Genomic DNA, 12,660 nt, shown 5'->3' with positions numbered 1-12,660 from the left:
TATATAAACAAATTACATATATTAAAATCACAAAGTTAAAGAGATATCTCCTTACCCAGAAGAAACAAAATATGACAACAAATTTCCAATGAGAATAGCTGAAGTTCTGTACTTACACATACAACACTGTTCTGGTATCACCAACTTTCCCAGCATCTCCAACAGTAAGAGTATCATAGCCTCTTTCCAGTTCAAATTCTTCAAAAGCAAGCTTTATGACCTATTAAAATTAAATAAGTCAGTTATTTCAAAGCATACCCACAGGTTATCTGGTCTATTCTAGTCTTAGAACAAATTATTTGGCTACCAGAGGTCAAGTCATGAAGCACTCACTCATGATGTCATTATTTGATTTGAGAAAAATATATAGAAAAGCAGAGGTGGAGAAACTTCTGTATTTACTAATAGCAAGAGGGAGGTCTTATGTGAAGACCTTATATAAAAACTACACAGCACAATATTGGAAGTATATGGAGTGAAAACATTCTCATATGTTGAATTATACAATAACAATATGGCAGGTATGAGCTAGCAATTCATAAGAAGGTGGAGGAGGCTGGTGCACAGACATACAGAAGCAGAAATTTCCTTACACAAATTACTAAGACCAAACTATGATTTCACACATGAATTGTCCAGAAAATTAAAAATGTTTCCCTCAGAATTGTTTGAGAAAGTATTTATAATTTAGTGAAACTCAAATTTGATAAGATTAAATGAAGTATGATGATGGATTCAGTTTTGTACAGAAGAACACTAAGACAAGCACTTCTTAGAGTTCTGTATTGATGAGTAGTAGCAGGTTATAGGTGTGTATACATTTGTACACTGCACCTTTTTGTATTTGGATGTCAAGGTTTCTGCAGACAATTTGACATACAGCATAGAGTCACAGTGATTTTCCACAAAATTATTCATTTATCTTTATACTCAATCTGCAGATACCTTTGGGCAGATTCACACAACTTCAGGCACTGCATCAAAATGCAATTAACTTTTATCCCGTTTTGTGGCTAAAAACAATACTTGGATCCAATTTGGACTTTCTATATCAGCTATATTATGCTGCTATTTTGGCAGCAAAATATGAAAAAAAGTCAATGTTCTTCATCCATTTAAATTTACTTCTATGTGATCTTCAAGGCAGAATTCATCACATCCAAACTTTAGCCCTGGAAAAAGGCAGCAGCCACCCCAAGGTAGTTTAAGGTTTCTCAGTATTAAAAAGGAAAGCAAGCACATCTCATTTCTCTATATTGGGATTGAGAGAGTCTAGTTCTGTCAACTTCAGCAAGGAATTTACACTACTGGAGTAGACAAGGCTTACAATGAACTATGTTCTTTCAGTTTGTAACCCAGGGAAAAGCCTGGTTTTAGTAAAATACCCATTCATCTAAGATAATATGTTACCTCTTGCTATATATTCATGTCTTGTTTTTCATACTTTGCTTTGCCATCTCTGCTATTTGTATGTTTATGTTTTTTGAAGTATGCTAGATTTCACTCCAGGACTAGAACTCCTTGAATGTTTTGAAGTGGAGTTAATATTTACAGGAGCATCGTTAAAAGGTAAAAGAGTGGGAGGTTTGAAGAAAAGCTAAATGGTCCATAAATCCATAGCTATGACAAACATTAACACAAATATCTGTATAATTCTTTTGGCAAAGTCAGAGGTTTTATTTTGTGATCTAATGCAGGTTCTTTACAGCATATTTTGCAGACCTGCTAGATTTTGAAATGAAGTGTACTGCATTATCTACATTATATTTCAATAATCACAAGAATTTCAGGCAATATGCTGTAGATAAAATATACAATTCCATCTGCTCCTGGTCTATCTTCTAGTATAGGCAAAATTTCATTACTAAATCAAGACTAATAAAGCCAAAGAAAAGCAAGAAAAATATGTAGACGTATAAAAGCAGAGTTGTTTCTGGCAATAAAAATAACTACATATATAAGACTCTTACTTATAATGCAAATTTTATTTTATGTGTGTGAAGGAAACCTGATAGAATATTCCATGAGAAAATATGCTAATGTATTATTTAAATATGCTCCATTTGGGTAGACTCACAAAGTCTCTTACATTGCAATTTAAAAACAAATCTGAATGTTCACCTCTTTAATAATAAATTAAGTTACAAAAAATTAATTGGACATAAACCACAAATGAAAGATTTAAAGACCTGTTTAAGCTTATAGGAAATGTCACAAGAAATGTTTCCTTATGCGAAATACATTGTATGTGAAGAAATATTAGATGTTATTAAACAAGAGGTCTAACTTGAATTCCTTTAATCTGATTCATAAAATCTAAATTTTACCATACAAACGTTAAGAAACCAGTCTAATTATGGCTCCTTCTAAAGTCAGTGGACAAAATGGCACCCAGAACACAGGTCACTCTCTCCATTAACTCTATGAGTAGTTTGGATGATTATGGGAAAATAATGCTTATATAAACATATTCAGGTAAAATTAGTTCCTCTGTAGATAACATGCTCAATCATCAGAAGGATTTCTAAGATTTGTTAGATGGAGGGAAGGTTGTTGGTCAGTTTATTTTTGAGAAAGAATGCAGGACAGTTTTGCATGGCTATAGGTAAGAATACAGCATGGAAAAAACCTTAACAGGATTGAACCGTTATCAGCAAGAACAATATACCCATATGTGGTTAAATAATATTGATTTAAATACTGTGGGGAAAAGCAGCTCTGAGACACTTCTCCAGATTCAATGTTGTTTTACAATTAAAAAAACCCCAGTAATACTAATCTAATCATCAGCATTAAATATGCTTACTCTGAACTGATTAAAATAAAGAATTAATTTTCATTAACAAAAACTGAAAACACAAATTATTTCCAAACCTATTATATTTGTTTCTGGATGATCAATTATATTTCTTACAGAACAATAATCCTGTTTGCTTTCTGAGATGTGTGAGGCAAAATTCCCTTGTAAGCAATTCAGAATGATTACTTGTGATCAGCTAAATAGACTGTGAAAACAAAACAAAGCTTAAAAATATGAGACACCTAAGGAGGTACCTAATGGAAGCTCTGCAAGTGAATTTCCTGTCATAATTACTTTTTCCTTAGAAGAATTTTCCTTTATCTTAGCCACTCCCACACTTTGTATTTCTGCTGGCATAATTGCTAGAGCAAGTAAAACCGAAAAGCAGCAGCAGATGTGTACTAACAGAAATTTCTGTATGGACATTGTCCCTGGAAGAAGCAGTAGGGAGCATGGCAAGGTGATATATTCAGAATGCCTAGGTGTACATGTTCATTTCACTACTAATAAGACCTATTTTATTATCACTTAAATATGTTAGAAATTTATGCATTCAATATACAATACAAATTAAAAAGTGAGAGCAGTAAATTTTGTTGTAAAACCGAGGGAGAAAAGAGAACTACCTGTAAGGTGTCTCTCATATTTACAAGCAGATAAAGCAAACAACTTCAAAAAACTCATGTGCCAGTGGAAATGCGTCTCATTAAAAAAAAAAAAGTGACAATAAGAAACAGGGCCTCCTTAGAAGATGAGGAAATCCTTAATGAGACTATTTGTTGCCCCAGTAAAATGACAATACCATATATGAAGAACAGGAAAATAGAACTTAAGATCCTTAATTTGAAGTTTTAAAATTGTAAACAGAAAATATGTTCTTTATAAAGGCTTTTGATTAAAGCTGTTTGCAGCTGTTACAGGTTACCCTATTTCATTGACATATTAGCACCAACTATAATGGTATTTTCCTCCTTTGCATCCTCTCCCTGCTGCTATGTAAAATTTGAAAGTAATAGGGTCATGCAAATGTTTTTGACTCTGTCATTTCTTGTACAGACACCACATGCTCAAATGGATTTGGAAGCAAAAGAAGCTGTTGCTACGGGCACAAACATGGAAATATTGTTATAGTCTTGCAGATTCTTAAATCTTTTGAAAATTTCTAGAAGAAATGAGGCAGATGCTTAAAGCACAGCTTTAAACCAGATTTTGGAGCATCTATTTCACTTAAAGAACAATGTCAAAAGACAGTTTCAGAGAATTTATATACAATATATTGGTGATTGTCTGTAATGCTTTCTGGCTAATGTTATGAATTTAGAAAATATTTATTATTTTTTTTTAAATAGAGGATAATTAACAACCAATTTTCCTCTTAAACCAGTGAAATGAAAGAGTAGCTGATACTCGAGATTGAATTTTGTAAAGTGAATGACAGCAAAATATTTCTTTGTTTTTCTTATTCCTTTATGAAACAAGTTATTTGTTTTTCGTCAAAGCTCTTAAAAGGTAAACCATTAATTACAGCAGTATTATTAATATTTGGCATAGGTACACCTGCAATTAATAAGATGCAAAATTAATAACTCATAACTCCTGAGTTGAAATAGGCTGCCTCCAAAAAACAAAATAAAGTTGAGGCTAAAAAGGAGGGCCTGTCCTGCAAAATTTTAATTTCTCCAGTTATTATTGAGTGACAGTAAATTTACAAATAACACCTGAATAAGTCTACTTCTTATTTTGAAGAAAAGTTGAAAGCTTTAGGTACTATCTTTATCCAACCATTGCAGTTACTTAAAAAGGTCTTATAAAAACAAATTTGCTTATTTTTCAATAGTTGCATCACAGAATCATAGAGTTGTCTACGTTGGAAGGGACCTTTAAGATCACCTAGTTCAACTATCAACATAACTCTGACAAAAACCCAGCACTAAACCACGTCACTAAGCACTATGTCAACCCAACTTTTAAATACCTCCAGAGATGGTGCCTCAACCACTGCCCTGGACAGCCAGGGAATGATTTATAGGTCTCATTCTCATCAACTTGTTTTCTTTTTAGCCTTTTCCACTAATGACTTGAAAATGAGCTTAATAACCACACCTGATAAAAATTAAATACAGATAAAAAGCAAATAACAGTAATAATAAAGCAAATTATAGTAATAATGTAAAATAAAGGGTGTTGATGCTGTTTTACAGAGGAAAGAAAAATTAATAATGTAATCACAAGAACAAAAACATAGCATAGTTTCAAATCCAACAGTTTGTTTGAGTATCAGCAGCTGCCTGCCCCACACCCCAAACATTTCTCAGGTAAGAAAACACAGATTGTATTTTTCCCCATTGCTTTTCATTCTTTGGATTGCCTATGATAACATAGCTTTTCTGAATTCTCTATATTCAATGTACTTTCCATACCCAACATAGTCATTACTCAGCAAGTTAATTAAGGCTGGTTAATTTGAGATCTGTAAAGGAAACAATAACAGTAATCTTAATAAAAATCTTTTAATATTTTTTTTATGTAGTAAAGGTTAAGAAGTGATTTGACACTGATCTTACAACAGTCCTATAAGGAAAAACTTTCTGATAATGTATACATGTACATATATATATATAAATTTATATATGAAAAGAGTGGTTGGAAGCTACAATTAGAAAAAAATACAGCATCAACTGCAAAAATTAAAATAAAATTCTTGTTACTATGAAGTGCCATTTTTCTAATAGCTGTTGATTATGTAAAATAGTTCTATAACTAATCATGTATTTAAGTAATTTAAATACATCCACAGTAAGGCGATGAGCACATTATTAAACACAGTTTTGTTTCTTGTGTAGAGGGAGACACACAAAACCACCCCATAATGCTGATTTCTGAGTTAACAGAGCTGCCACAATCTGTTAGTCAGTCAGATAAGGAGCTTGTTGCCAAGTTAGCTGTTAATTTTCAGCAATTATGTCTAGAAATCATGTCAAATTTCAGTTTACCATTTTTACCATTAAGACATATTCCTTCTTTTTTTGCTTTGTTTTATATATACACAGATTTCTAAATACACAGACTAGTATAAAGCATTTAAGGGGTTTTTTCGAGTCAAATACCAACGCATAATGAATGTTTCACAAATTTACATGAGCCATATTTTTAATGAATTATCAATCAGCTTAAGTTTGACAGAGAAAATAAAAATTAAACTGATAAAAAGCAGAATTGCAAGAGAAGACAATTATTCCTATGTTCACGGTAAATTATTGAAATTCATAACATTTGGACAATTTTAAAGACAATTCTCTGATATAGTAGCACATTCTTCTATTTCTCATTTTATGCCAAAGGAAAATGCCAAGTATACGCTTTCATTTTTGCTCCTGCTGCTGCTCCAACTGTCAGAATATCAGCAGGAAACAAATAAGGAAGTAGAAGCTTTAAAGAAACACTGTACACTTTTTTTTTTTTAACAGAACACTAGAAAAGAAAGCAAGAAAGCATGCATTCATTACCACTTTTACTTGCCATTCATGAAAATTAATTCAAACTGTGCTTATCTCTTTAGAAATCTTTTTCAAAACACCTTAAGCACTTTTTTTTTTTAATGGTGAGCAGCACCCACTTGTGGAAAAGACACAGCAATGACAAAAATACTTAGTTTACAATGTTTGACTGTTGTATTACTTCCTACAGTCTTTTAAAAAGAGGTTAATTCCATTAGTTAATCCAAAGCAGATATGTGGCTTGATAGAGCACAAGAAATAAAGGGCTACATGAAGGTACATCCACTTATACAAACATAAATCATTCTCTAGACAGAGCCTTAGGTAGAAATCTGGAGAGTTAGATCTCAACTGTGTTGTGTAGTACTTCAGGCAATTCATATCAGATCCTTGAAAATTACTTATTTAACAACGTAATTCCTCAATTTCTGAAATTTTAATTCTTCTTAATTAAACTTCATGTAAAACATGAAAAAATGTGACAAACGTTCAACCTTCAGAAAAGGCAGATATTAAAAATAATTCTAATGAATTCCGTGTGTCCTAAATCTAACATCATTGTACAAGACAAATTGCGGAATTCATATGACTTTGTAATGATGAGTCAGCCAGTGGAATATCCAGGAGGCAATGGTAACAAAACAACCAAGTAGCGTTTGTGTTCATGACCTTAAACAAAAATTCATTATGGAAAAATCTATATTTTCATAGCCAAACTAAGTACTTCTAACTCAAATGTTATTTTTGGCTTATGATGTTGGATAAAGCCCATATTTCATGCATTCTATAGCTACGATATTAATTTTAAAGATAGTTTCCTTCAGTACTAACAGTCTGTCAAAAGTAGCAGAAAGGTCCATAAGTTTTATCTGAGAAGTAGAGGACTTCAGCTTGTTGGTTTCCTGCTATTATGGCAAACCAGTTCCAAGGGTAGAAACTATTTAACTTAGAAGGGTGACAAATCTTGGCATCACACTGTATTGTGCAACCAGGTAATTGAAGTGAATACTGGAAAGCCTCCAGAGGTACAGGGAGATGTCTAAATATTTATAGAAGTCAATGCATCAGAAAAAATATAACATATCAGTGGAATTAATTTGCTAGAAATGTATAAAATCTCAGAGTTCAACTGCTGTTCAATGCTACTCAGAATAGGAAATAGAAAGGTCTGAACAGTGCTGAGCCAAGTTAGAAACTCTGAAAAAGCAGGTATGTTACTGTGATAATGGAAGATCATATTTATGGAAATGAAATTTTAGAAGAAAAGCAAACCATACGACAGGATATAGTCTATCCTTCTTTGGGCTAAAATCACATGTCCACGCTCAGATATTTTTTGGCATTTAAGATGCCTTTACATACTGCCTGACTTCTAACTGCCTATTCAGAAGGGTATTGGTGTTCCTGTGTCATACCTGCTAGACTTGCATAGACATCTTGAATACCTGAGCTTCTCATGCAGTAATAATCACCTGAGGATGGCCAGAAGAATTGTATCCCTTGTGTCCAGACTTATGTCATAAAGATGCTCTTCGTACAGAAAACCTCTTAATTAAAATGTTCAGGCATACGAATTGCTTATACATTTTTTTATACATACAACAATTTCCATGTACTTGATGAAAATGAGTGAACTATGGCTGAATGTATATTCATGTAATAAAAGTGTAGTAATATTACACGGATATTGCATTGTCATAATACCAAGCTTTTATATAACTCTCAAGAGTTTTTATATAATATTATACAATACAAAGAAGTTTAAATATATTGAGGTCAACTTCATTCTCAATAAAAAAAACACGCAAATAAGTCTCTCATGTGTTTAAATTATGAATAAAAAATATGAATACAAAATTTTGGCATTGATATTTCCAGATTAACTTAAACTAACTTTGAAAGTTGCATTTTCCCCCCAAACTTTTCTTCCTACTCTGTTTTTAAAACATACAACTACATGGATTTTTGGCCCAAGTGCACTTTTGAAATAAGAAGCAAATTGTTTTCTCTATAATTCCCTATATTACTCTAGCAAACCAAAATTCAAGGCTGAAATTCTACCCCTGTTGAACTAAACAGAATACTTGAGGATTTTCATATTGATTTGAACTACCTAGAGTCTAGGCAGTAGTAAGAATGTCAGCATGTGACACCAAACTGGGGAAGGACCCACATTTGAGCAGTTTATGAAGGACTGCACCCCCTGAGAGGGATTCTGCACTGGAGCATGGGAAAAGTGTGAGGAAGAAGTGGCAGAGAGGAGCTGTTTGCAGCCTACATTCCCCACTTGCCTTCACCGCTTCCTGCCATAGAATGTAGAAAAATCAAGGCTGAGAAAAAGGTTTTATCCTTTTTTCCTCACCATCCTTCTCTATTTTTAATTGGCAACAATTTAATTGTCCTCAAGCTGAGTCTATTTTGCCTGTGAGGGTAATAGGTGAGAAATCTCCCTGTCTTTAACTTGACGCATAAGCTTTTTAATCTTATTTTTTCTCCCTGTCCTGATGAGGAAGAGCAGCTTGGTGGGCACTTAGCAGCCACCCAAGGTCTACCCACCACAACCACATAGGAGAGTTTTCTTAACATTGTAAGTTGAAACATTAAAATTGGTTTTAATAATATTACTTATTAAGGTATTTGCCTTTAACTATATTAAATATTAATAGTCTATGAGTGATCACAGTGGGAAAACAAAATAATTTCTCCCGAAAGTCATAGGAATTATGACAGCACATGAATTTTGAGCCTTGCTTAGCAACGTTTCTCATAGTTTAAATTTCAAAAAAAAATAAGAAGCACAATGCAAAACCTAATTGCATATCTGACAGTTTTGGTAATAAAAGTCTACCTATCTCAGCTATTTTCCCACACCTGAATGTAGTTTCTCAAATCCTATACTTATGTTGGAAATGTTTCGCACATCTCAGTAATAATTAATATATTTCTTTTCACCCTGCGCCATTCCATGCCATGAAATTTATCTGTGTTAAGCCAAAATGGTAAATATGATTGACTTTAAGGATTACAGGCTTGATTCTTATATCATCTACCTTGATTTTACAACTTTGTATCTATTAGGAGTTACTCTTGACCTATATTGGTAAAAAATGACAACAGAATCAGCAAAGATAATATCTGGTCATTAGTCTCAAAACCATAGAGCAATCTGCTTAAATATGCAGGTAATAGTGCCCTGTAAGAACACATTGGGGCACAAACCATTATTTGGATCTAAATCAAATTATATATGGGTAAACAGAACAGATTCTGTCAATTTGCTTAGGCATCATCTGTAATGAATATACAATGAGGAGATTCTGTAAAAACTCCATTAAAATGTAAAGAGAATAGTGGAAAAGGGTAGCTGCAGTTTTCCCTCTGCATTACTATGTGACTTACTTTTAAATCATAGTGTGTAACTTACAAAACAACTTAATCCACAAAAACAATTTTAATTTTACTTAGTAGCAAAATGTGCTGTCAATAAAATAAAAGAAAGAATGTATTTACAGATAATTTTGAAAAACTTTTAGACCAGTTTTAAATAAGTTAGCTTGCTTCCAAAGATGTGTGCTTAATGGCTTTAATGTTTAAATTCTTATTTATCTAGAAACATGAAGATATTGGCTAGAAACTTCAATACAGTGTAAAACATTCTTCACACAATCTGGGCCAGTGACCAAGTAAAGTATATTTTATGATATGAGAACAATGCAAATTTGACTTACATGTCTATGTAACCTAGAAAAAATATTGTAAGGAAGATGACAATAATACATTCCCATATTTTATTACCATAATTTCCATGTGTTTATGAAAATAAGTGTAAAAATGCAATATATCAAAATACTGTAGAATATTCCCCATAGTATAAGCATCATAGGCATTTATTATATTTAGCATAAATTTTGACACCGGCATTATATTATCTCATAGAGCTGCAGAATGAGACTGTAATACAGTTGGGGGGGCACCGATTTGGATAAATCATTTTCAGGTTTAGTCTTCACTGAAACTCATCTATCTTGAACAACAATAAAAGCATTGTATCAGAGAGCTTGAGAAAACATGATAAAACTATATTCCAGCACTTCATAATAAAAGCAGAACACAAAATGTCCCTGAAGGCTAGAACTATGTTCTAATACTTGACCAAGAAAAGGTATTAAGTCTTTATAACCTGAAATAAAAATAATAAAATAATTATCAATATCAATGGAAACAATATATTTTAAAGCATAATAAATATTGTCCTCTGACATCTTTTATGTTTAATAATGTACTGGTAGCTTTCATGTCAAACATGAAGACAAGAACTTACAGCAATGCATGTAATATGGCCTTTGTTATCAGGAATGGGAGGGGACCTACAATGATCATCGAGTATAAATGCCTGACCAATTCAGGGCTGACCAAAGTTAAAATATATTATTGACGGCATTGTTCAAATGCCTCTTAAATACTGACAGGCTTGGAGCATCCACCACCTCTCTAGGAAGCCTGTTCCACTATTTGACCATCCTCTTGGTAAAGAAAAGTTTCCTAATGTCTAGACTGATCCTCACATGAGAGATTTGAATCATTCCCATGCATCCTGCCAGTGGATACCAAGGAGAAGAGATCAGCAGCTCCCTCTCCACTTCCCCTCTTCAGGGAAGGATATTCCTAAATGTCCAATGCTGCTATGCGCAGGAATTAATAGGAGTGCAGTATCTTAAAGCTTTGCTTATCTAAGAGAAAATACTCCAGGCACAATGTCTTATGTACCTTTAAAGTAAAATTCAAAAAGGGAAAGGTTCTGTAATAATTAGTGTCAGGAAGATGATATTTGTTCAACATTTTATCAGGTTACACAGGTTGCTTTATAGTGAAACAATCTCTTTGTAATTATGATTTTGAAAATTAGAACTGTGAAATTAATTTCATTATGTTTTCTTTCTTCATTAAATAGGTATTTTAAGTATAAATTAAAGTATATGATTGCTTCACTATGTGAAACAAAAGGTTGTCTCCCCCATATAAATGCTATTTCTATAAAAATAATTTGTGTTCTATGAAGCAAAATGGAAAAGAGCAAGCCAAAACATGCTTAGATCTTCTGATGTTTCACTCACATGCTATCAATTACAAATAACTTTTCACTTATCTGTTTCTATGTCACAAAATGTTTTTCCTTGACGGTACAATGAATTCAGTCACCTGAAATCTCAAAACTTTACAAAACCAAATTAAGAGAAAAATTATGAAGTCAGATGTACCAGAACATACTTAAAAATTTAAACAAATAAAGAAATCAAAGCCATCTGAAAAACTGTAAGCCATGCAATCATATATCACCAGAGTTTTGTGCTACTGCGTATGACATTATGCAAAATTTCAGTGATTAAATTTTATCTGCTCCTCCCCAGTTGCTGAAAAACTGTGGACAATTTAAAAAAGTCATGTTTGCCTGCTGTGAACAAGAAGGAAAAAATAAAAAAAAAATAAAGTAAAATCTATCTGCTTGAGCTTGATTCTGTGGGATCTGCAAATTTTTCTTTAGGAATTCAGTGCGACAATGAAAGGAAATTCAATTACAGCATTGGGCTTCCCAACTTTTTCTAATTATGCAACATCTCACAGTTCTTTTCTGACTGAAATCTGATACAGAGAGCAACAAGAACAACGACCCAGTTTCCTGCTCTGCCCAAGATGCACCATAATTACACCTTTTGATGAAAAATACAGGTCATCTCCATCTCGGAAGAGAATGACACTTAGGATGAGCTGAAAGAAACCCATGGTGAAATGCATGACAGTCACTTAAGGCGTAAACGATTAGAGACCTGTTAAAACAAGTGTAACTGTAGATGAAAAGGTGTAAAGCAGCCAGGAACCAAACTCATTGTGGAGATGTAATTGGATTTCAACTGTGAATGTTCAGGCCTTGAATAACACATCCCTGCTCATTCCCACTGAGATCTAACAATGACCTCTTGGGCAGACCGCCTCAGTGCTTGCTTGACATCTATACACTGAAAGAGTATACTATTAAAAATAGCAGATTGCCAGATACACATAGCAGAAAGCAATTTTGGCCTGCAGAATACAATTAATTAATATCATCAAACACAATAGCTTTACCTACCCATATATAGGGGTAATGAAGGCAGAAAAAAACCCCCAGTATCTAATATACATAAAGCATACTATATATAATAAATTTAGATCCAATGTGATCTGTAGCTGAAGATCAAAAAAGAAAGGTAAAGGTGTAAAAGTGTGTTAGCAAACATAAAAATTATACGTGGTGGGGCTTAGGGGAGCAAGAAGAAAGCAGAAATATCATCATCATCATCATATTCATGCCAATGAAAGACTGCA

The 12,660-nt window shown here is 33.0% G+C and overlaps 1 protein-coding gene across 2 annotated transcripts in view; it reads right to left on the bottom strand.

Moving 5' to 3' along the window:
- Positions 1-12,660, bottom strand: part of CSMD1 (CUB and Sushi multiple domains 1) — a 1,104,383-nt gene that overhangs the window by 307,051 nt on the left and 784,672 nt on the right. For both annotated transcript variants that reach the window (XM_014948981.1, XM_014948982.1), the window contains exon 11: positions 117-220. In XM_014948981.1, coding sequence (XP_014804467.1) covers positions 117-220 — 104 coding nt within the window. The remainder of the gene's footprint in view (positions 1-116; positions 221-12,660) is intronic.

The sequence above is a fragment of the Calidris pugnax genome, unplaced genomic scaffold (assembly GCF_001431845.1).
Source record: "Calidris pugnax isolate Ruff unplaced genomic scaffold, ASM143184v1 scaffold141, whole genome shotgun sequence".
Lineage (NCBI taxonomy): Eukaryota > Metazoa > Chordata > Aves > Charadriiformes > Scolopacidae > Calidris > Calidris pugnax.
This window is presented reverse-complemented; position numbering and strand designations above follow the sequence as displayed.